This window comes from Lagenorhynchus albirostris, chromosome 5 (assembly GCF_949774975.1).
Source record: "Lagenorhynchus albirostris chromosome 5, mLagAlb1.1, whole genome shotgun sequence".
Taxonomy (NCBI): domain Eukaryota; kingdom Metazoa; phylum Chordata; class Mammalia; order Artiodactyla; family Delphinidae; genus Lagenorhynchus; species Lagenorhynchus albirostris.
Genome location: NC_083099.1, coordinates 78,697,724 through 78,725,116, shown reverse-complemented (window position 1 = coordinate 78,725,116; position 27,393 = coordinate 78,697,724). Strand labels below are relative to the sequence as shown.

Here is a 27,393-nt window from a genome sequence, read left to right as displayed (position 1 = left end):
AAAGCCAAGATTTTAAACCTTCATTCAGGGTACTCTAAAATATAATTCTTATCTGCATCTTCAAATGAATTTTCTACTACTGCTATAAAAACATTCCTCTTAAGCCAGTGTATGTATCTTACTACACTTATAATTTATTTATAAGTGAAACTTTCCTTAGATTTCACTCCCTATAGTAAACCTTTCCTGCTGCCATTAGAGCCCTTTGCACCAATTCCTTAATTTAAATGTCTATAGTGCCTACGGTGTACAGGCTTCTACACAGTAGTGTCTGAACCATTTAATTGGTACTTAGATTTATTTGTATTTTTATGCATATGCTCTACCTTTATAAATGCATGATAAAAACCTGAAAACCATATCTAAAATTGTTATTATCCTCTACACCCAGCACAAGTATGAGCTCAGCAAGTCAATGATGATGGTAGTGAGATAGAGCATGACAGGAGACTCTTTGTTCACAAGAATAGCCAGCAGAATTTTCAGATTTGATAAATGAGAGTAGACATGGCTTCTGGGTTCACTGGAATTTTGCAAAAGAAATCATAGTTTCTTCTAAACAAAGAATTAAAGTGTCAAGACAGAAGTAAAATCAAGTCCTCAGAAGGCCATAAAAGATGTTCTATGTCTTCCATGGGACTATGATTTGTGGATGCAAAGAAATGCTTTGGAAAGAGCAAGAGACATAGGATGAGAAGGTTTATATCAAGTTCTGCCTTTTCTTCTTATTGACTACTCATTACATTTATAATCTTAAGCAAGTCATTTAACTGCTCTGAGTTTCTTTTTTCTCATATATAAAGTAAAAATCATAATCCCTACTTTCCCCTTAGAGACTTTTGGAACTTTGCAAGATTAGTGTTTATAATTGCACTTCTATAAATATTAGATATTATTATTATAATAGAAGATGAAACCACGTCACACGTTAAATAACCTTTCCAGAATACAACAAATCTATGGAAGAATTTAGGGCTAACATCCAGTCAGCTGCCTCATCACCTAGTGCTCTTTCTACTTGTTATAATGACAAATTCTGCTAGTTAATGCTTTGTGGTTAAAGGTTTTTGTTTGTTGGTAATATCTATAATTTGACTACATAGTAGAAGTGCACATTTGAGAAAAGTTCACAATGTACATAAACAAAAGGACATGCTTGCTTGACAACTTAAAAGGTAGTTGAGAAAGAACATTATTAGAACAACCTTACCAGTGTTGAAGAGGTATTTACTTAAAAAAAAAATTTGATAATATACCATTTGCACCAAAGGAGGTTTGGAAGGTATGCTTAAGGTAGAACATTGTCAGAAAAGGTGCTTATGCATCAATTTCTAGTTATGCATTGGGAAATCCTTTGGAAAGTTTCAGTCCTATCTACAGACATTTTCTCTCTTTCACTGCATAGTTTGTTCAGAATGTGGGGAGTCATAACAGATCTTGGAAATACAAATCAGTAACATAAAGAAAAATTGAACGAAAAGGGGAAGATAAGAGAAAACTAGCAAAGAGAGGCAAATAAACATTTTCAAAAATGAATGGAGCGGGCTTCCCTGGTGGCACAGTGGTTAAGAATCTGCCTGCCAATGCAGGGGATACAGGTTCGAGCCCTGGTCCGGGAAGATCCCACATGCCATGGAGCAACTAAATCCGTGAGCCACAACTACTGAGCCCACATGCCACAACTGAAGCCCACGAGCCTAGAGCCCATGCTCCACAACGAGAAGCCACCGTGATGAGAAGCCTGTGCACCGCAACAAAGAGTAGCCCCCACTTGCTGCAACTAGAGAAAGCCCACGCGCAGCAACAAAGACCCAACACAGCCAAAAATAAATAAATAAAATAAATTTATTTTTTTAAAAATGGAGAAAGTCAAGAATGGAGGAGGAGTAAAACAAATAAGAGGAATGCCTCAAGGAACAAAAACTAGCAAAAATTATGGTAAACAATGAATGGGAAAAGTCCATTTATTTAAAAAATATTTATTAAGCATCCTCTGTATAAAACATTTTTTAGGCAGTAGATATATAATGATGAATGAAATAATTATAGTCTCTTCCCTCAATTTATAAGAGAAAACATATAAAGAAATTCATAGATATACAATTACAGTTGAAAAAAGAAAGCAATCCTATGAAAGAGAAAAATTAGACGTGGAAAAGTTGGACCTGTTTTTGAGAGTGTTGTTAGGGAAGGGCCTATCTGAGGAGGAAACATTTAAGTGAATCCTTACAAGATAAGAAGGAATCAGACAAAGCTTTGAACTTACACTTCTGACCAAGGTAGAGTAACAGGGACAAGATTTAACATCCTGCCTCAAACAAACAGAAACAGCCATAATAAATGAAGCTGTGGTTTTTAAGACATGGGACATCAGACAATGAAGAAGAGTAATTTCTGACAGATAAGAAACAATTGAACCCTATAACCATACCTCTTTATTGCCCTGAGAGAGTTTCTAGAACGCAGCAAAGGGAGAAGGGGAAACCCAAGAGGAAACCAGTCAACTCCCTATGCTGAGAAGATGGAGATGAGAAACTGGGGACACCAAAGCAGCTACAGATCCTAAAGAGAGGATCCCAGATATCTACAGTTTCCTCCTCCAACAGATCAACACATACCTATGATGTAGCTACACAGGGACAGGTAAAGAACCATCTGAAAGGATTAAAGGAAATGGTATCCAACACTCAAAGGGAATAGTGCCTATTTTTTCCCACCAGGCAGACTAAAAAAAAAAAAAATATATATATATATATATGAAATTCACATCTGCTTCTAATTAACATTGTACTGGGGATTCTAGCCAGTGTAGTCAGGCAAGAAAAAGAAAAGTTATCCAGACTGGAAAAGAAGTTAAATCATCCTTTTTCATAGACAACATGATCATCTATGAAGAAAATCTAATGAAGTCTACAAAAGAGCTACTAGAACTAGTAAGTGAGTTTAACAAAGTACAGGATATAAGGTCAGTATACAAAAATCAATTTTATTTCTGTCAACCTGCAACACTTAGCCATAAATTAAACAACAGATGTGAAAGACCCATGCGTTGAAAACTGGAAAACATTTCTGAGAGAAGTTAAAGAAGACCTTAAAAAATGAAAAATTACATGTCTCAATATTATTAAGATATCAGTTCTCTCCCAATTGATCTGTAGTTCAATACAATCCCAATAAATATCCAGCAGACTTTTTAATAGAAATTGACAAACTGATTTCTAAAGTCCATATAGAAATGCAAAGGATTTATAGTAGTCAAAACAGCTTTGAAAAGAACAATCTTGGAGAACCAACACTACCTAATTTCAAGACTTTTTAAAAAATTAGTATGTTATTGAGTCAGGTTGGTATTGGTCCAAAGACAGATATGTTAATGGAACTCAACAGACTCCAGAAATACATCTACACATATATGGACAACCGATTTTTTTACAAAGATGCAAAGGTAATTAAGCAGAGAAAGAATAATCTTTTCTACAAATGATATTTAAACAGTTGAATATCCTTTTGTAAAAAAAATAACTTTGATCCATACTTTGTACTATATTTTTAACAGTTAACTTACAGTGGATCATAAGCTTTAATATAAAACCTAAAACCATAAATCTAGGAAGAAAGAAGAAAAATTTTGTTACCTTAGGTTAGGCAAAAGTGTTTTAGGTAATATACCAATGACATACTCCATAAAAGAACAAATGTATGGATAAATTGGATTTTTTCAAAAGTAAAAATTTCTGCTCTTTATAAGACACTGTTTTGAGAGTGAAAAGTTAAGCCATGGACTAGGAGAAAATATTTGCAAAGCATATATCTGATAAAGGACTTGTATCTAGAATAACATTTTTTAATTTCTCAGAACTCAATAATAAGCAAACAACCCAATAAAAATATAGGCCAAAAATTTGAATAAATAATTCACAAATGAAAATATAGTGATAAAAATAAGAATATGAAAAGATACTCAAAAACATTCATTATTAAGAAAATCAAATTAAAACTACAATGAGATATAATAATACATCTATTATCATGACTATAATTTAAAAGACTGATCATACCAAGTACTGGCAAGAATGTAGAAAAAATAGAATCTCTTACACGCTACTGGTGGGAATGTACAATGGTATAACCATTTGTCAGGTTCTAAAGATTTAAACATACACTTATAATATGACCTAGCCACTTTAATCTAGTTATTTACCCTAGATAAATGAAAGCATATATCCATACAAAGACATTCATAGCAGCCAAAAATTCAAATACCTTTAGTAATCAAAAACTAAAACAACTAAAATCTCCATCAAAAACTAAATGAATAAACAAATCTCGTATGTTTGTTCATTGGTCTACTACGCAGTAATAAAAATGTATGCACTATTGATATGTGCTATACCATGGATTAATCTCAAAATAATGAATCTTACATTGAATTAGAGAAACCAGACAAAAAGGGCAGATACTGTATGATTCCATTTATATAAAATTCTAGGAACTGAAAACTAATGCAGAGTGACAGAAAGCAGACCAGTGGTTGCCTGGGGATGGGGAAGGGGCTGATATGGAGAGGGCTGGAAGGGAGGGTTACAAAAGGACACAAAGAAACTCTTGGATACATTTATTATCTTGATTGTAGAGATGGTTTCACAGGGGTATACATATGTCAAGATTTATCAAATTAAATACTTTATAAATATGTCAGTTGAACCTCAAAGAGTTATTTTTTAAAAGAGAACTAGGCACATAAAGGGCAGGGAGCAGTGTATTCCAGGCAGAATGAACAGCTTATAAGAAGGTTCTAAGGTGGTTCTAAGGTGGTCAAGGACTTTAACTATCTTCTAGAAATAGAAGGTCAAGGAGGCTTGGGGTGTAGTGATTGAGAGGGAAAGTGGGTTAAGATTTTGATGTCTAGATGAGCAGGGACAGGATCATACAAACTTCTAAAGCAATTATAAGAAATTCTGTTTTGAGCAAGAAAATGATATGCTTTGACTTATATCTTAAAAATGTTATCCACACTGCTGAATGAAGAAAATATTGTGGGGCCAAAAAGAATGAAAGCCAGTATACCAGTTGGGAGGCCAATATTATACTCCAGGCAGGAAAAGGTAGCTTTGGCCAGGGTGATAGCACTGTTGTTGGAGAAAAAAGATAGGTGCAAGAATCACTTACAGAGCTACTAATTATAATTCAATTTGGGAGATCAGAAAGTGGAATCAAAGATTATTTCCAAATTTGGGCTTGAGCCAATGACTGTCATGATATTATTTACAAAGATGAAGAAACTAGGGTTGAGGCACAGTATGTTGGTAGGGAATAGAGTTTGGTTTTAGACATGTTAAATTTTGGTGTGTATTGTTTATCCAAGTGAAGACGATAAGTGGATAGGTAAACAAATCTGAATATCAGGGCTGTAATTTAGTATGTAATGTTATGGGAATGAAGTTATGTAGGCATGGAGGGAGCAGAAGAAGGGAAGAGGGGACTTGTGGATAAAGAAACAGGAATTTCAACATTTAATTTCCAAAGGAAGAAGAATAGCTGGCAGAGAGGACTTGCCAGAGAGAAGAGAAGAAATGAGACTATTGCAGAAGCCAAATTAAAGGGGAGTGTTTCAAGAAGTGGTCAACCACATCAAATGCTACAGATAGGATAAGTAGGGTAAGCTTAGAAAAGGGTCTAGTGCGTGCTGTGCTGTGAAGGTTATTAGTGACTCTCTAAAAAGTAGTTTTGAAAAATATTGGGATAGAAGCTACAATTATATTAGACTAAGGAGTGGCAAGTGAGGAAACAGCACAACTAAATAACTCTTTTGAGATGTTTGGTTATGAAGGGGTGCCAAAAAATAGGTCAGTACCTGCATTGGAATAAAGTGTTAAAAGAAGGATTTTTTTCATTTTAGATAAAGAGCATATTTTAAAGTTGATGTGAATATTGAATGATCCATAGAGAAAGAGAGATTGGTGGTAGGGGACAGAGGGAATAATAACTAAAGAAGCAAAATCCTTCAGAAAGTTACAGGAGAGGAAATCAGAGCATATGTACAAAGATTAGTATTTAATAGGAAGTTTTCTCTATTGTAATAGAGAGGTACATAAAAGAAAAGGAGAAAGCTACAGAATCAGAGGGATAAGTTACAAAATGTATGATTTGGTTGAGAAATGAAACAAGTGATTTTCACATCTCTGCTTTTCAGTTCTGTATTTTAATAGGTTTCTTTTTGAAATCAGTTTGACAGTGTTTTCTTACTCCAAACTTTGTACTGAAAAGCACACTGATAAAAATATAAGGTTCCATCTTTGAATTCTAAAAAAATGAACAAAGAAATTAAAAATAGGGGAGATATTACTTAGTAATTTATGTGAGTTTTCTAGAGTTTAGTTTAATAGTAATTTCAGTGTGACTCGAACAAATAAAACAGCTAATATAACTTAGGGCAGTGGTTCTCAACCCGGCATGATTTTGTCCCCCAGAGGATATTTGGCAATGTCTGGAAACATTTTTTGTTGTCACAATTGCGGGGAGGAGTACTCTACTGGCATCTAGTGGGTAGAAGCCATAGATGCTGATAAACATCCTGCAATATATCACCCCACAACAAAAAAATGATTTGGCTAAAATGTCAATCAAATTTGAAAGCATTGAGACCAGAGAAGTTTATATGGTAAATGGTAATTTGGTAAGAACATTCCCAAAGTGTAGACTATTTATATATGTGAAGACATTTGTACACTGGGTATTAGTCTCCTAAAGAATATTGGTATTTTATTTAACATTCACAAGTTGCTACTTCAAATAAGATATTGATTAAATTATCCATTAAGACACATTATAGGTATATATTCTTAGAAATCTTTAAATAAATGTTGATATAATTCATTGTACCCAAGGGGGTTTTGTCTTCTGATATTCAATTATTTATTTACCATAAAATATCTCTATCTGATCTTAACCGGGATTTACTATTTTCTAATGAATCACCATACAAATCTTCCAAATTTAGTTGTCCATTTGCTTTACTTATCCATATATCAAACATAACTTTCTCCACATAATCTTTGGGAAATCTCACCATTGAGTGTTCAATATATTATGAGGAAAAACACAATTATTTGGCATTACCCTGAGCACTTCAATGAATACCTACTAGTGTCAGTAATGGATTAACCAGTTTACCTGGTTTCCATTCCTTTGTTCCACATGCCTTCAATACAGCTTTAACAGTATTTCCAAGAGATTAGACATAAATGGAGGGGCTTTCCATTTCCAGATAGGATGTTGAAAGATATAAAAATTCTTCATCCCCGTGGTAACAATGATGACACAACAATAATAAAATCCTGTGATAATAACAATGATAAAATTAAAATTATACTTTTCTACGAGGCTTCTGAAGAGTGGATTCAAAGAAGCCTTGATTAACTGAATTCCAGAGAGATAAGAGCCATTCATAGATAAGCAGAACCCCCAGCTGCTTTTATACCTGGGGCAAGTGACTGAGCTGGACACAGGTCAGGAAAGGAATGGGCCTTCTATAGATGGACAGACTGCAAAGAATAGGAACAACTATAGGTTTAATGACTATCTGGACTGAACTGTTGAATGGGAATCTGAAATAGCTCTAAACACAAAATTATTCAGTTTGGCAATTCTCTGCCAACTAACCCCACCACTCTCAGAATTTTTCTGAGAAAGTGGCAGCAAATGAGAAAGCACAGAGAATTTATGCACTCTCAAAGTGCTTGCATTCAGGGGTTATTATAGAATTTGACCCAAGCTGAATTAAACTATCTGAAACTGCATCTCAACCCTCTTTCTGCACAAATACTGGGAAAATTAGGAATCAGCCCCTTGAGGAAGGGTTAGGGAAGTTTGAGTGTTGGATTGAGGAGCAAAGAGATTTTGAAGGGAAACCTAATCTAATTAAAGCTGCAGACCAGCCCTAGTTCAATTCAGTACTGTGTAGAATCTGATTGATTAGCACTTCACTTGAGTTGTCTAAGGACAAAAATTGGTAAGGCTATAAAAAACTTAAGCAACTCTCTTAACCAAATTGACCTGACATAAATAGACACCTACACCACACTAATGAAAATGTGCATTTTTTTCATTAGATGTGGAATATTCACAAATATAGACTGAGTCATGAAACAATAAAGAATTAAAATCAAGCAGAGTAAGTTCTCTGATCATAAAAGAAATTAAATTAGAAATCAGTAACAAATATGTCTTAAAATCCCCAAATATTTGAAAATTAAGAATAGCTCATGACTTAAAAAAGAAATCACAAGGGAATTTTAAAAATATTTTTAACTTAGTGAAAGTATAAACACAAAATATCAAAATTTGTGATATTGAGATGTTACTAAAGTAGTGCCTAATGGAAAATTTACAACATTAGAAGCTTAAATTAGAAAAAAGATCTCAGATCAGTAATCTAATAGCTCTACCAATATCAGACAAAATAGATTTTAAATCAAAAAATTTCACTAAAGAGGGACAATTTAAAATGATTAAATGGTCAATATATCAAAAAGATATAACAATTATAAATATATGCACCTGACAACAGAGCTACAAAGTACATGAAGCAATATCTGACAGAATCAAAGGGATAGACAATTCAACAATTATTGGTAATTTTAATACTCCACTTTTAAATATAATACGAGAACTAGGCAGAAGGCCAAAGAGGAAATAGAAGACTTGAAAAATGCCATGTATAAGACCTGTACACTCAAATCTACAGAAAGAAAATGTTTAAACATTATTGAAATGGAGGAGATACCATCTTTATGGGTTGGAAGACTCAATATTTTTAAGATATTTATTCTACCAAATTATCTATAGATTTATCACAACTCAATAATAATCTAACATATCTTTTTATAGAAATTGACAAACTGATTTTAAAATGTATGTAGAAATGCAAAGAATCTAGAATAACTAAAACACTTTTGCAAAAGAACAAAGTTGGAAGATTTCACTTCCTGATTACAAGATGTAATATAAACCTGCATTAATTAGATAGTGTGGTAGTCAAAAAAAAAAAGACAAATAGGCCAATGATTACAGAATAGAGAATCCAGAACTTGACCCACACATACATGGTCAATTTATTTTTGACTAAGGCACTAACACAAATCAATGAGGAGGGAAAATCTTTTTAATAAATAATCATGAACAACTGGGCAAATAGGGGGAAAATGGACCTTAATCCCTACCTCACACCATAATCAAAATTAACTTGAGATTAATTATAGCCCTGAAAATGAAAGCTAAAAATTAAAAAAGTTTCTTGAGAAAACAAAGAGTGATATTTTCATTACCATGGGGTAGGCAATGATTACTTATATAGGAACCAAAAAAAAAAAAATTCTAAAGAAAAGAAAAAAATCAATAAATTGCCCTTAAGGCAAATTAATCTTTTGCTCATCAAAAGACATCTTATTGTCACCAAGAAAATGGAAAGTTAAGTCACAAATGGAAGAAAATATTCACAATACCTACTTCCGACAAAAGACTCTTAAGCAAAATATATAAAGATTTCTATTGAAGATTTGGCACTACTCAGTTCTGTAACCTTAAATAGTTTAAGCTCTCCGAACTTACAGTTTCTTATTTATAAAATGTAAGGGTTGGGATAGAGTGTGACAATGGACATTTTCTAAAATTCTATGATTTTTTTGAACCTACAGCAAGTTTATTGGTACAAATTATATAAAGGAGGTGGTGGAAAGGAATATGAATAAAGATGGTTTGGGTAATTGACAATGGCTCTTAAGTACCCCTGGGTATGGGATTTACATTAAAGTAGAAACTCTGAATACTTATTTACAAAGAAAAAATATGAAACTCTCCAATAAGGGTAGGAAAACCCTAAGGATATTTTGTGAATGACACAGGAAAGCAGACTGGCAGATAGTGGGAATTACAAAATGTTTATTAATCTATTGTGCCTATCCTTATATTTTTCAGGAAAGTGACAACAGAATATAAGAAATATTAGAAATGAGGAAAATATAGTGCTTATTATAAGAAGGAATTTGATACCATTGAACAAATCATTTAGTATTTACTATACAATACTGCATTTTTATAAATAGGTATAATATTTAAAATTTGTTATATCTCCTTGAAGGTCTTTTAAAAAGCCAATAACCGTTTCTCTTGGAAGTGGAAGATTTGATTAGATCTTTTTAAAAACCCCTTCTACTTCATGTTTTTCTTGGTTTATTTTCAGATGAAACTACATCATTTACTAGAACAGTTACTTCATATGAAAAAATAAGAAAAGGACTTTTATATCTTTCCACCATCATATTCAGTTACCCTTTATATATCAGTTATTGCTTATTTTTTCCTATGTCATTGTTAAAATTTTTCAAAATAATTGTCATAACATAAGCATAGAAAAGTTCTCACAGGGGAAAAATAAAACCTTTTAAAACTTATAGGAATTAATAAGAATTATCTGCGAAATTTTAGCAAATTTTCTCATTTTTTGTCATTTTATTTTCAGGTTTAACTGAGCTGAATGACAGTCCAGTTCCCCTGGAACTTGAGCGTTGCAAGTCTCCCACTTCAGGTAAACATGAGTGGTATTTTTCAATCTTCTGAAGATTACTTCATTGCAGTAATCTACTGCTTTATCTTCATAATTCTTGAGAAATTCATAATTTTGGTAATTAGGTGTAATTTCATTTTGAAATTTAACCATTAGCAAATTCTATTCCAAAATAAAATAGAAATAAATGTCTTAAAATATTTATTACTTCCCAAAAATTAAGATCAGAGGTATGAGTATAATACTTCTAAAAACATTTTAAAGAAGTTATTTTGCAGATATATTAATAATGCTAAGTAAAAATTGTAATATTATACAGAAACTGTCTCATAGCTAGAGCTGAATTAGTGGGAAATATATACTGTAGGTGCAGTAACATTTGAAACCATCCCTCTGGATCATAGTTTTGAAACATGTATATTCATTGGCAAAAGAAAAATGATAATATATGTTGTGAGCCCATTATATTAAAAATATGAGTATAAAGCTTCTTAGGAATAAGTTTTTAAGGTCTGTGAAAAAAAAAGGTATAGTACAAATTGTTGGGTGTCAGCATTGTGAATAATTTGCTTTTTAAAAATTTTTTATTTACCTGATTTTTCTGTAATATACACATAGTAATGTGTAAATTTTTAAGCACCAAAAAATTAGGTATATCTTTGACATTGAATTGTAGATCTGTTTTCATAGAGTATCAAAAAATTATTTTTTTATTTAAATTATTTTATTTTATTTTTAACTTCATGCAAATTTATAAACATTTAGTTATCTCTTTATAAAGCAATGAATTTTGACTTTTAGAAATTCAGCTGGAATTGTGACATTCTTCAATCTACTTCCTTAAGAGTTGTTAGTTGTTTATTGTTATTCTTCAGGAATGTAGGCTGAATAGAATCTAGTTGTGTCCTGTGTAAATCTCTGTTTTAATCATATCCATCTAATCCTTATTTTACTGCTTTCATGTTAAGCATGGTCTCATACATTTACCCTTTCTTTTGCATTCCCATTGGCACCATCCTAATGTAGGTATTTATTACACCATACCTAGAATATTACAAAATTATTCTAACAGGTGTCTCTATTTTCCATCTCTCCCTCTTAGAATTCATTTTGCATATCATGTTGCAAAATTAATCTCCTTAAAATATTACTTTGATATTTTCCCGTGTCAGAAATCTTCAATTAAAATATAATTTAATATTCTATATCAAATTCAATTAATTTAACCTCACTTTAAATTCTCATCCATAATCTGAATTTGAATAGTAATACATTTATTAGGTTCTAATATCAAAAAGAAATAGAATAAAAATAAATTTCCCTCCCATCCTTCCCCATACATTGTTTCTACTCTCTTGAAAAATTAAACATTATTGGTAGTTTCTTGTTTATCCTTCCAGGCAATTTGTGTTTGTAAACAAACCAAAAAGAAACAGACTTTTGCCTTCTGTTTTGTACAAAAATAGTAATATTATGCACTTCGTTGTACTTTGCTTGTTTCACTTTACAGTGTATCTTGCTTTCCATTTCATTACATAAAGTATTTTCTTATTATTTACATTTATATGATATTGAATTACATGTGTGTATTATAATTTATTTAATCATTTTACCAATTAAAGGACATATAGTTTAGTGCCAGTCTACTGCTATGTCAAACAATGCCACAGTGACTAACCTTGGTACATTCCTCACTTTAAATGTGTGCAGGTATATCTATCAGATAAATTCCTAAAATTGAAGTTGCTGGGTCAAAGAATATACACCTGTTTAATCTTTATAGATACTCCCCAACTGCTCTTCTTGGGGTTTGCACAGTTCTCTCTCCTTCTAGCAATAACATGAAAATATTGGTTATCAAATTTTTTTATCTTTGCAAGTCTGTTTGGTAAAAAGAATATGTCAATGCAGTTTCAATTTACCTCTCACATATTATAAGTGATGTTGAACACCCTTTTATATATTTAAGAGTTCTTTAAATATTTTTTGTAAATTATCTATTCATATACTTTGCCCATTTTCTATAGGGTTGTTCATTCTTTTTAAATTAATTAGTCCTCTTCATAAGTTAAGAAGATTTTCCCTTTATGACATGAGATCCAAATATTTTTCTCAATTTTAACTTTTAACTTTGCTTGTGGTATATCTTGCCTTAGAGCAGTTTTTTTCTAATCATTGATCTTTTCTTTTAAGGACTTCTTTATGCCCAACAATTTAAATACTATTGGTTATCTACTTTTTAACATTTTAGTAGAATTCCCCTGTCATTTACCCTTTATAGTTACTTATCTTGTATGTTTGTACTTTCTCTGAAAAATTTTTTCATTACGGAACATTTCTAAAAATATACAATACACATATGAAAAGATTGAGAGCCTTTCTTTAATTAGGGTAACTAAATTGATCTATTTTGCTGTTTAAACCCAAACAGTGGTTTTACTGGTTTTTTTAAATTTGTTTTTTAGCTTACTGATTTCTGCTTTATCTTGATTAGTCTCCTCTGTTTTCCTTCATTTTACTTTTTCCTTTTTCACCTTTTTGTGGTAGATGCTTAATTCATTTATATTTATTGTTTCTTACATATTGATAAAACAAGGCTAAATTTCTCTTTGAACTCTGTTTTAACATGTAATAGCTTTTGATATATTATGATTGCATTAACAGTATTTTCTATATAGTAAACAGTTTGTTTATATTTCTTTGACCCAAGAGTTATTTAATGTAAATATGTGGCATTAGGTAGCTGTAAGTTTTACCTTATTAATCATGTTATTTAAGTCTCTCATGTCATTACTTATATTTTGATTACTTGACTTGTCAAAGATGGGGAAAAGGTGAATTAAAATATTGTATTAATCATGTGTTTCTATTTTTCCTTGTATCTGCTGTTTATTTTTTAAAATATTCATGTGTAAATATTCAAAGATATATCCATACATTCTTTACCATTAATCACCATTGTTCATTTCATATTGTGTCCTTCACCTGAATTCACCTTGTTTGCTATTAATACCACAACTCTTGCTTTTATTTGTAATTTCTTTTTGTATTCCTTGGCCTTACCTCTTTTGAGGTAAACTTTTTTTAAACTGAGGTGCAATATGTAAACCTCAAAGTGCATAATTCTTAAGAGTTCAGGTAGACTAGTTTTTACAAATGAATACACCAAGTAAACTTACCCAGATCAAGATATAGAATGTTACTGGAACCCCGGGCACCTCCCCTTATGCCCCTTTCAGCCACTAACCCCCACAAAGTTACCTACTATTCTGACTTTTATCATCATAGATTAGTTTTGTGGGTTTTGGACTCTCAGATGAATGGAATCATTCAGTATTTACTTTTATTTTTTGCTTATTTTGTTCAACATTATGTGTATGATATCTATGTTGCTGAATGATTTTTATTGATGTGTAATGATCCATTATATGAATATATCTCAATTTATGCAGTTTATTATTGCTGAACATTTTAGGTGGTTTTCAGCTGGGGGCTATTATAAGTAAAGCTTTTATGACCAATCTTGTCTAATTTTTAATACAAATATAACTCATTTCTGTGTTACATGTATCTGGGAGTGAGTTTTGAGGTCATAGGGTATGCATATGTTCAGCTTCAGGAAATACTACCAAGTTTTCTAAAGTGGTTGCACCAATTTTACTTCCATTAACGGTGTATAAAAGTTCTATTTGTTCCACATACTTTCCAATTTTCTTTTTTCAGTTTCAATCATTCTGGAGTGTATATAGTGCTGTCTTGCTGTAGAATTAACTTGCAGTGCATATCCCTGATGTCTAATGATTTTGATGAACTTTTACATTTATTGACTATTTTTAATATCCTCTTTTATAAGATATTCAAGTATTTTACTCATTGTTATTATGTTGCCAACTTTCTTTGATATATAAGAAATTCTGCATATGTATGTAGATAGGTAGATACATACATAAAAAGAAGTACTTTTGTTGGATGTATATAGGGCAAAATATCTTTTCCCATTCTGTGCCTTGCTTTTACTCTCTTAAAGGTGATCTTATCATGAGCAGAAGTTTTTAATGCTAATGTTATTCAATTGATCAATACTTTCTTTTATTATTAGTGCTTTATGTGCTTTGTTTTATTTTTAAGAAAATCTTTGCCCACCCCAAGTTCATAAAACTATTTCCCTATCTTCTAGGAGGCTTATTGTTGTACCTTCACTTTTAAGTTCAAGTTCCATTTGAAATGTATTTCTGTGTCTAATGTGAGGAAAGAGTCAAGGTTTATTACTTTCATTTAGGTATCCAGTTGACAAGGACCATTTATGAGAAAACTATCATTTCCCCCACTACACTGAAATGGTACTTTTGCCACAAATTAGTGTACTCTACCATGTATGTGCATGTTTCTAGACTTTATGTTCTATTTCATTTGTGTGTTTACCATTAATCCGATTCCACACTGTTTTAATTGCTGTAGCTTTATAGTATTGCTGGTTGTATAGGTCCTCAATTTTGTTTTTGTAGCTCTTTTTCAAGAATGCTATAGCTATTTTAGGTCTTTTCTTTTCATATAACTTTTAGAAAAAACGTCAGTTTGCACACAAACAAATATGTCTGGATAGTGATTGTAATTTTATTTCATCTATAGATCAGTTGGTCAGAAATGACATTCAACAATGAATTTTCAACTTGGTATCTCTCCATTTATGTGTCTTCTTTAATATTTTTAGTCTTCTTTGTAGAGGTCTTACACATCTTTCATTAGCTTTATTACTCAGTATTTGATATTTTTATGTTGTAAATTTTTAAATATCTTTATTATTTTTTATGGCTAGAATATAAAAATAATTAATTTTTGTATATTGACCTCATGTCCGGAATATTTGATAAACTTATTTCAGTAATTTGTCAATTCTTTTAGATTATCTATGTATCCAATTATGCTCCCCCCTGTTAAAATGACAGTTCCATTTCTTCTTTCTAAGGGAAAAAATTAGCTAGGACCTCCAAAACAATGCTGAATAGATGTGGTGTTAGCAGATATCTTTTCTTTTTTCCAGTCTCAGGTATGAGTCTTTCAAGATTTCAGAGTTAATTATGAGGAATATCTCTAAGTAAGAGAGGTCAGAAATTAGGAGAGCCAGAAACTGATAATCATTTTATAACTCTGCTTTCCTACATGGATCTTAAACTCCCTTTTAGCCCAATAAACCACAAGTAATATAGGGTGAAGTTTAATGTTTTATTAAATTAAATATTAATAGAATAATAATTCTAATTAATAGAATGACTATTAAATATTTCCTTTAGGATGATGAGAGAGACAAGAGTAGGGATTGGGAGCTGAAAGTGTCCCAGTGAGCCAACCAGAATGCTGATGTTCTCAGCTTCCAGGATAACAATCATTTCATATTATTCATTCACCCAACTATTTAACAAGTAATTTACAATATCTACAGTTAGAGTGATATTATGATATCCACTGAGAATAAACTAATGAACAAAATTAACATACCCCATGCCAAATGGAACTGACAGTCTATCTGCAGAAACCAACATTAAAGCAATAGTTATACAAATTGTTATTATTTTTCCTTAAAGCTATGTAACCATTTTTCCCTCACCAGGTAAGCTTGTGCATTTTGTGCACTGCATAAACATACATCCCAGGGGGGTGAGCAGAAGCTAACATGAGCCCTAGCTCCACTTACCTGGAACAGAACTGCAGTCCCCTAAAGGAAACAGCCCCTTTTTCTTTGGCCCAAGAAACTAACCAAGCCTTCAACTGTATATCTGCCCACAAGGTGTGCATTTTTCTAATTTGTCCTACTTGAAGGTTTGCCTTTAAAAATCATTTTCCCAGTTCAACATCATTTTCTAGGTTAGCATTATGTCCTAATACAGCTGCTACCTATGCAGCTATCCATCCTCATGATTCTCACTGTCCACAATATACAACAGACTTATAATGCTACCAAATTCAAGTGAAGACTAGGGTGATAGAAATATTTATCCTTAAAAATATCTTGGGCTTCCCTGGTGGCGCAGTGGTTGAGAGTCCGCCTGCTGATGCAGGGGACGCGGGTTCGTGCCCCGGTCCGGGAATATCCCACATGCCACGGAGTGGCTGGGCCCGTGAGCCATGGCCGCTGAGCCTGTGCATCTGGAGCCTGTGCTCCACAACGGGAGAGGCCACAACAGTGAGAGGCCCACATACCGCAAAAAAAAAAAAAAAAATCTTTATTAAAAAATATCACAAAAAATAATGTCACAAAATACTAAAAAAGAAGTAATCAACTCTGTTGTTCTCAAACCTGAGTTAGAACTAGGTCTCATAGCCTAGTTTGAATGCTGCCTCTGTGTGATTCTACATGTCTAGAACCCCGTTACATCCTCTAAAGAAGAATGCTTCTTCCTTCCAAAGAGTCCTCTGTTGAGGCAGTACCAAAATACTCAGGTAAAGGCACAAAACAGACACCCTTCCAAATAGTTATCATGAAATTCACCTCTAAGGTAAAAATACTTGGTTTACTTGGGCTAAAAATTACATGCCAATAGTTTTTTATTCCCTTCCTTTAGGACTTGCTACCAGAACTCCCGAGGCAGCACCAGGCTTTTATAGGAATGAAATACCAGCTGTGAGACAGAGGAATCAAGTACATCACTTGCCAGGTGAAAGTGAAAATCTCTTTTATGAACAAAGAAGTTATTCATACTCCATAATTTTCTAGACTTCACAATTTGTCTCAAAACCTTTATTCTTACTTGTGCTGAAAACACAGGTCTCTCACGGTGAATGAAGACTAATTTTCCTAAAGCAGTGGTTAAAACTACAGACACCAACTTCAGGAGATATAAAGCAGGAATACCTAAGGCTTTTGACATTTGCCATAGAATTTAGATAGTGGTGGGTTTTTTTTTACTGTAAACCTGGATAATTTCATCAGGCCTATAAGAAAATAATGGAGTGGCCAACAGATAATTTAGGGAAAACCTAACAGCCAAAAAGTAGTTTTGTAAAAATTCTTCTTAACTCTTCATGATACAATTAAATATTTTCTGTGATCAGAAACAACTGTGATTATCATGGAAACTGCAAAGAATCACCTCAGAGGGGCACTGCTCTCTCAAAAGTAGTGAGCAGAAAAAAGGTCCTGTAAATTTTATGCAGATTCATTGAATATTTGATGCTGCTCATAGGGACCAAATCAGAATCAAACACAAGTTGTACAGCTTCTTAAATTAGGCATTCATTAAAAAATAGTTGTGACTAGATTTACAACTTTAACAAGCCTGAATTACCAATGTTCTAGACCCCAAGTAAAGTCAGTGACTAAGGAACCTAAAAATAATTGTAACCCACAATTTTCCAAGACAGCAGTTTCTTTTTTTTTCCTTGTGTAGTACAACACCCCTGTGATATGCCTTTTTTCTGATGAGAAAACTGAAGCTCAGAGTATTTAAATAAGTGGAGCTAGAATCCCAACTGAGTTTTATTTAGTTGTAAAGCCTAAGCTTTCCCCCTGATTTTCATTAATAAATTGAGAACAAAAAATATGGGAATTACAAAAAATAATCACAATTGGAATTATATGGCATCCGGTTAGTGGAGACAAGATGGCAGAGTAGAAGGATGTGAGCACACCCCTTCTTACAAAAACACCAAAATAATAACTGCTGAACAATCAACCACAAAAAATGCTGGAAAATACCAAAAATGATCCTCTACATCCTACAAGACAAAGAAACCACAGTGAGACAGTAGGAGCACAATTGTGATAAATCCCATACCCACCAAGTGGTCAGTCCACAAACTGGAAAATAATTATACCACAGAAGTTCTCCCACAGGAGTGAAAGTGTGAGCCCCACATCAGGCTCCCTAGCCTGGGGTTCTAGCAATGGAAGGAAGAGCCCACAGAGAATCTGGCTTTGAAGGGCAGTGGAGTTTGATCACAGGAATTCCACAGGACTGGGGGAGACAAAAACTCCACTCTTGGAGGCACACACAAGGGCTCGTGTGCACCAGGACCAGGAAAAAATGAAGATGCCTCATAAGAGCCTGGGGCAGACTTACCTGCTAGTATTGGGGGGGTCTCCTGTGGAGGTTGGGGGGACAGCTGTGGCTCACTGCAAGGACAAAAACACTGGTGGAAACTCATTGGTGTGATCCCTCCTGGAGGCCATCATTTCCTCTCCAAGATCTGGCCCCACCCAACAGCCTGTAGCCTCCAGTGTGGGGACACCTCAGGCCAAACAACCTACAGGGCAGGAACTCAGCCCCACGCATCATCCAACAGGCAACTTAAAGTCTTCTGAGCACACAGCTGCCCGTAAAACACATCCCCTGACATGGCCCTGCCCTCCAGAGGAAAAAGACCCAGCTCCAGCCGCCAGTGGGCAGGAAGCAGTCCCTCCCATCATGAAGCCTTCAGAAGCCTCTTAGACAGCCTCCTCCACCAGGGGGAAGACAACAGAAGCAAAAGAACTACAACCCCACAGCCTGCGGAATGGAAACCACAATCACAGAAAATTAGACAACATGAGACATCAGAGGAATATGTCCCAGATGAAGGAAGAAGATAAAACCCCAGAAGAACAGCTAAATGAAGTGGAGATAGGCAATCTACCTGAAAAACAATTCAGAGTAATGATAGTAAAGATGACCCAAGATCTCAGAAAAAGAATGGAGGCACAGATCAAAAAGATACAAGAAATGTTTAACAAAGACCTAGAAGAACTAAAGAACAAACAAACAGATGAATAATATCATAAGTGAAATACAAAATACACTGGAAGGAATCAATAGCAGAATAAGTGAGGCAGAAGAATGGATAAGTGAACTGGAAGACAGAATGGTGGAAATCACTGCTACAGAACAGAATAAAGAAAAAAGAATGAAAAGAAATGAAGACAGTCTAAGAGTCCTCTGGGACAATATAAAATGCACCAACATTCACTTTATAGGGGTCCCAGAAGGAGGAGAGAGAGAGAAAGGACCTGAGAAAACATTTGAAGAGATAATAGTTGAAAACTTCCCTAACATGGGAAAGGAAACAGTCACCCAAGTCTAGGAAGCACAGAGAGTCCCAGGCAGGATAAACCCAAGAAGGAACATGCAGAGACACACAGTAATCAAATTGAAAAAATTAAAGTCAAAGAAAAAATATTAAAAAGAACAAGAGAAAAATCAACAAATAATATACAAGGGAACTCCCATAAGGTTATCAGCTGATTTTTCAGCAGAAATTCTGCAGGCCAGAAGGGGTTGGCAAGATACATTTAAAGTGATGAAAGGGAAGAACCTACAACCAAGAATACGCTACCCAGCAAGGTTCTCATTCAGATTTGATGGAGAAGTCAAAAGCTTTACAGACAAGCAAAAGCTAAGAGAATTCAGCACTACCAGACCAGCTTTACAAAATATGCTAAAGGAACTTCTCTAGGTGGAAGAGAAAAGGCCACAACTAAAAACAAGAAAATTACAAAGGGAAAAGCTCTCTGGTAAAGGCCAACACACAGTAAAGGTAGGAAATCATCCACATACAAATACAAATTCAAAACCAGCAATTGTGAGAAGAGGAGAGTACAAATGCAGGATATTGGAAATGCATTTAAAATGAAAAGATCATCAACTTAAAACAATCTTCTTTATACATAGAGTGCTACATCAAAACCTCATGGTAACCACAAATGGAAAATCTACAAAGATACAGAAAAAAGAAAAAGCAATCCAAACACAACATGAAAGATATTCATCAAATCACAAGAGAAGAGAACAAAACAGGAAGAAAAAAGACCTTCAAAAACAAATCCAAAACAATTAACAAAATGGAAATAAGAATATGTATATCAGTAATTACCTTAAACATAAACAGATTAAATGCCCCAACCAAAAGACAGAGTGGCTGAATGGATACAAAAACAAGACCCATATATGTGCTCTCTACAAGAGACCCACCCACTTCAGATCTAGGGACAAATACAGCCTGAAAGTGAGGGGATGGAAAAAGGTATTCCATGCAAATGGAAATCAAAAGAAAGCTGGAGTAACAATACTCATATAAGAGAAAATAGACTTTGAAATAAAGACTGTTACAAGAGAAAAAGAAAGACACTACATAATGATCAAGGAATAAATCCAAGAAGAAGATACAATTGTGAAGATTTATGCACCCAACATAGGAGCATCTCAATATATAAGGCAAACACTAACAGCCATAAAAGGAGAAATACAGAATAACAATGGGGGACTTTAACACTCCACTTTCCTCATTAGAAAGATTGACAGACAGAAGATCAGTAAGGAAACACAGGCCTTAAATGACACATTAGACCAGATGGACTTAATTGAGATTTATAGACCACTCCATCCAAAAGCAAGAGAATACACATTCTTCTCAAGCACACATGGAACATTCTGAAGGATAGATCACATGCTAGGCCACAAAGTGAGCCTCGGAAAATTTAAGAAAACTGAAATCGTATCAAGCATATTTTCGAACCACAACACTATGAGATTAGAAATCAACTACAAGAAAAAAAAAACTAAAAAAACCACAAATACTTGGAGGATAAACAATATGCTACTAAACAACCAATGGCTCACTGAAGAAATCAGAAAGGAAATAATACCTAGAGACAAATGAAAACAAAAGCACAATGATCTAAAACCTATGGGATGCAGCAAAAGCAGTTCTAAGAGGAAAGTTTATAGCAATATAGTCTTACCACAGGAAACAAGAAAATCTCAAATAAACAAGTTAACCTTACAACTAAAGCAACTAGAGAAACAAGAAACAACAAAACCCAAAGTTAGTAGAAGGAAAGAAATCATAAAGCTCAGAGAGGAAATAAATGAAATAGAGACAAAGAAAACAATAGCAAAGATCAATGAAACTAAAATCTGGTTCTTTGAAAAGATAAACAATATTGATAAACCTTTAGCCAGAATCATCAAGAAAAAAAGAGAGCGGGATCAAATCAATAAAATTAGGAATGAAAAAGGAAAAGTTACAATGGACACCACAGAAATACAAAGCATCATAAGAGACCACTACAATCAACTCTATGCCAACAACATGGACAACCTACAAGAAATGGACAAATTCTTAGAAAGGTACAACCTTCCAAGACTGAACCAGGAAGAAATTGAAAATATGAACAGACCAATCACAATTACTGAAATTGAAACTGTGATTTAAAAACTCCCAACAGGGCTTTCCTGGTGGCATAGTGGTTGAGAGTCTGCCTGCCAATGCAGTGGACACGGGTTTGTGGCCCGGTCCGGGACGATCCCACGTGCTGTGGAGCAGCTGGGCCCGTGAGCCATGGCCGCTGAGCCTGCACATCCAGAGCCTGTGCTCCGCAACGGGAGAGGCCACAACAGTGAGAGGCCCGCATACCGAAAAAAACAATAATAATAAATAAATAATAAAAACTCCCAACAAAAGTCCACAACCAGATGGCTTCACAGGTGAATTCTATCAAACATTTAGAGAAGAGGTAACACCTATCCTTCTGAAACTCTTCCAAAAAATTGCAGAGGAAGGAACACTACCAAACTCATTCTATGAGGCCACCATCACCCTGATACCAAAACCAGACAAAGATATCACACAAAAAAGAAAACTACAGATCAATATTGCTGATGAACATAGATGCAAAAATTCTCAACAAAGTACTAGCAAACCGAATCCAACAATACAATAAAAAGATCATACACCATGATCAAGTGGGATTTATCCCAGGGATGCAAAGATTCTTCAATATCTACAAATCAATGTGATACACCACATCAACAGATTGAAGAATATAAGCCATATAATCATCTCAATAGATGCAGAAAAAGCTTTTCACAAAATTCAACACTGATTTATGGTAAAAGCTCTCCAGAAAGTGGGCACACAGGCAACATACCTCAACATAATAAAGGCCATATATGACAAACCTACAGATAACATCATACTCAATGGTGAAAAGCTGAAAGCATTTCCTCTAAGAACAGGAACAAGACAAGGATGTCCACTGTTGCCACTTTTATTAAACATAGTTTTGGAAGTCCTAGCCATGGCAGTCAGAGAAGAAAAAGAAATAAAAAGAATACAAATTGGAAAAGAAGTAAAACTGTCACTGTTTGCAGATGACATGATAGTATACATAGAAAATCCTAAAGATGCTACCAGAAAACTACTAGATCTCATCAATGAATTTGGTAGTTGCAGGATACAAAATTTATACACAGAAATCTGTTGCATTTCTATACACTAACAACGAAAGATCAGAAAGAGAAATTAAGGAAACAATCCCATTTACCATTGCATCAAAAAGAATAAAATAACTAGGAATAAACCTACCTAAGGAAGCAAAAGACTTGTACTCTGACAACTATAAGATGCTAATGAAAGAAATCAAAGATGACACAAATAGGATGAAAAGATATACCATGTTCTTGGATTGGAAGAATCAATATTGTCAAAATGACCATACTACAGCTTCAGTGCAATCTCTATCAAATTACCAATGGCATTTTTCACAGAACTAGAATTAAAAATTTCACAATTTGTATGGAGACACAAAAGACCATGAATAGCCAAAGCAATCTTGAGAAAGAAAAATGGAGCTGGAAGAATCAGGCTCCCTGACTTCAGACTATACTACAAAGCTACAGCCATCAAAACAGTATGGAACTGGCACAAAAACAGAAATATAGATCAGTGAAACAGATAGAAAGCCTAGAAATAAACCCAGCACCTATGGTCAATTAATCTATGACAAAGGAGGCAAGACTATACAATGGATAAAAGACAGTCTCTTCAATAAATTGTGCTGGGAAAACTGGACAGCTACATGTACAAGAATGAAATTAGAACATTCTTTAACACCATACACAAAAATAAACTCAAAATGGATTAAAGACCTATATATAAGGCCTGATACTATAAAACTCTTAGAGGAAAACAATTGAAGAACACTTTTTGACATAAATCACAGCAATATATTTTCAATCCATCTCCTAGCATAATGGAAATAAAAACAAAAATAAACAAATGGGAACTAATTAAAGTCAAAAGCTTTTGCACAGCAAAGGAAACCATAAACAAGATGAAAAGACAACCCTCAGAATGGGAGAAAATATTTGCAAACGAAGCAACTGACAAGGGATTAATCTCCAAAATCTAAAAACAGCTCATGCAGCTCAATACCAAAAAAACGAACATCCCAATAAAAAAATGGCCATAAGACCTAAATAGACATTTCTCCAAAGAAGACATTCAGATGGCCAAGAGGCACATAAAAAGATGCTCAACACTGCTAATTATTAGAGAAATGCAAATCAAATTACAATGAGATATTACTGCACACCAGTCAGAGCAGCCATCATTAAAAAGGCTACAAACAATAAATGCTGGAGAGGGTGTGGAGAAAAGGAAATCCTCCTACACTGTTGGTGGGAATGTAAATTGGTATAGCCACTATGGAGGACAGTATGGAGGTTCCTTTACAAACTAAAAATAGAGCTACCATATGACCCAGCAATCCCACTCCTGGGCATATACCTGGAGAAAACCATGGTTTGAAAGGATACATGCACCCCAATGTTCATTGCAGCACTGTTTACAATAGCCAAGGCATGGAAGCAACCTAAATGTCCATTGACAGATAAATGGATAAAGAAGCTGTGATACATTTATACAATGGAATGTTACTCAGCCATTAAAAAGAATGAAACAACGCCCTTTGCAGCAACGTGGATGGACCTGGAGCTTATCACACTAAGTGAAGTAAGTCATACAGAGAAATACAATTATCATATGATACCACTTTTATGTGGAATCTAAAAAAATGATATAAATTTATTTACAAAACAGAAACAGACTCACAGAGTTGGAGGATGGACTTGTGGTTGCCGGGGTGGAGGAATGGGAGGGGATGGATTGGGAGTTTGAGATTGACATATACACACTACTATGTGTTGAACAGATGGCCAACGGGGACCTGCTATGTAGTGAAGGGAGCTCTGTTCAATATTCTGTGGTGGCCTAGATGGGAAAGGAATTTGAAAAAGAATAAATACACGTACATGTATGGCTGAGTCACTTTGCTGTACACTGAGGCTGATGCATCATTGTTAATCAACTATACCCCAATATAAAATAGAAATTTTTTAAAAGAGCTGGAAAGGGCTTCCCTGGTGGCGCAGTGATTGAGAGTCCGCCTGCCAATGCAGGGGACACAGGTTCATGCCCCAGTCCAGGAAGATCCCACATGCTGCGGAGCAGCTAAGCCCATGAGCCATGGCTGCTGAGCCTGCGTGTCCGGAGCCTGTGATCGGCAACGGGAGAGGACACAAAAGTGAGAGGCCCGCGTACTGCAAAAAAAAAAAAAAAAAAAAGCTGGAAAAAAAAAACCCAAGCAATTATGACATCCAAGCAGAGAGAAGTTGCTAAATTATAAAGAGACAATGTTTTAACAAAAAAATTAAAAAGAACTTAGATATATTTTTCATGAAACATCAGAAACACTGTTTACCATTTAAGTTCCAGGAAAAACTGGTTTTGAAAGTAGTTTTTATAATTTATATAATCAAATTATCACAATCTGAATTTATTAAACCTTGTTTGCTAAAAACAGTAATCAACATTGGTATAGTACTTTAAAGTACTCAAGGTATTTTTCATGAGTATTATCATATTTAGTTCTATAGCAATCCTGTAAGGTTGGTATAGTTCTCATTTTATATGAGTGGAGAATTATGGCTAAGAAAAATAATTCTATAACTTGCCCAAGTTTATCGTGCTAGTACATGGCTTAGCTGGAACCAAACTAATCTTTAGACCTCAAGTTCCTCTCACTCCACAAATTACTTGACCTCCTTTTGTATGCTTTCAAAAAGGTGTGTTGAAGAACCTAGTTCTCTCTAGGAGTTTATAATTCAAGATAGACAAGAACAGAAATAAAGTTTCATAATCAGTTAACATTTGCTCATATGGAGCTTATCATATGACACTAACATTTGCTCATATGACACTAAGAAAAAGTCACTGATTCACTAACATCATTTAGATAGAAATGTAATACATATTTTCAGGTGGCAAGAAAGCTAGAGTCATGACATTAAAATTTTGTATGCTGGGGCAAATTCTAATAAATATACCTCTTTGCCTGGCTATATCATAACCACTTATAAAAAATGGGGGGTGGGAAATGGCAACAAAATTAGAGGTGTATAGGTCTTTCAGGACTCCACCATGGCACGGTAACTCCAAAATATTTTTATGTGTGTGTTTTTTAACTACACTTGCACATATATATATGTATATGTATATATGCATATATATGTATATTTATATATGTGTATATATATACACATACATACACACACACACACACACACACACACACACACACCAGGTGTTTTTGTCCTATCTTCGTTTCTAGCATAGGGAAGATAGAGACAAATGAAATTAATTAACTGACCGGTTGGAATATAGTAATGAATCAATAGATAGATAAACTTCACAAACATTTTAATCTAAACAACTTTTTATTTTAATTTAGTGTTAGGTTTATTTATTTTATAGAAGATGTCTAGGATACATAGGTATCTTCTATGTCAGGAAGATTGTATTGCTTAGTGCAAAGGGCATAGCTTTGGAGTCTTAGAAATTTGACCTTACCCTACCTCTTTCTACCATTATAACTTTAGCCAAGTTTCTTAATCTTAACTGTGTGCTAGTGACCAGAACAGAGATTCTCAATAATATACAATAGTGGTTATATTATAAAAGCAATGATGAACTCCCATGGCCTAAAGAGACTAAACTTGTTCTCCTTGACCATTCTAAATTTCCAATTAATAGTTGTAGCTTAGGCTTAAAGTAGAAATCCTTCATGGGAAATCAAAAAGTCAATCCAGTTGTTTCTAATCAACAAACAGCTTATCAAAGATTTGAGTTAGAAACTTCTAACCTAGCTTTTTATGATATTTCCCATTAAAGTAGTAGCCATATTCAGACTGATTGAGGGTTCATCTCTGTTGCTAAAATTTTGATTCAAATGTGGAACCAAGGATCTGAATAAAAAATTATTTGAAGCCAATACGACATTCCTCTGATAAGCCAGGCTGCACTAATTATTTACTTTAAATTGAATCAGGACTTAGGAAAAAGGCATATGAATATACAGGCAATGATACAGTCAAGATATACTGAAGCCTCCTAGGCAAAACCCTGTTGTAATACCTGAACTTCTGTTTATATTTAGGGCTGAGCATATGACCCCATTCTGGCATAAGCTATGGTAAACCATCACAGTACCATGTCTCATTACTGTAAATGAACCTGAATTTGGGAGGCAGATAATCTAGGAGTAGAGATGAATAGTTTTGCAAAGGTTTATAATCTGGTCCTATTGTAGCGCTTGGCTGTCACCAAATCTTTAGGCCTGAATTTATAAATATTAATATGTATTTTGCCATCAGCTAATCCTTTTACTCATTTGCATCATCTTTGGTCTCTTATGACATCCTACCTAACAATTTCTAGGTGATTCATAAGGTGATAGATATGGTTAGGTAAGTGAATAAAACTATCTGTGGGGATGCTTCAAATTTTTTAAAACTCAGATTTAGTGGCATGTAATTTACATTAGAATAAAATTCACCTTTTTAAATGTACAGTTATTCATTTTCTTTCCTTTGTTTTTATTTTCAAAAATGTAAGCCACAACATGTTAAGGTAGCAAGAATTTCCTGACAATTTTCCCAGAATCTAACAGGACTAGGATAATAAGAAATCAAACTGTTCTAATACTTGCTGCAGCAATATTCCCTGCCCCGCAGCTGGAT

The 27,393-nt window shown here is 34.0% G+C and overlaps 1 protein-coding gene across 1 annotated transcript in view; it reads left to right on the top strand.

Annotated features, from left to right (window-relative positions):
• Nucleotides 1–27,393, top strand: part of STXBP5L (syntaxin binding protein 5L) — a 368,748-nt gene that overhangs the window by 281,673 nt on the left and 59,682 nt on the right. Inside the window, exons 20-21 of the mRNA XM_060149320.1 lie at nt 10,520–10,585; nt 17,125–17,217. Of these exons, the coding sequence (XP_060005303.1) occupies nt 10,520–10,585; nt 17,125–17,217 (159 nt within the window). The remainder of the gene's footprint in view (nt 1–10,519; nt 10,586–17,124; nt 17,218–27,393) is intronic.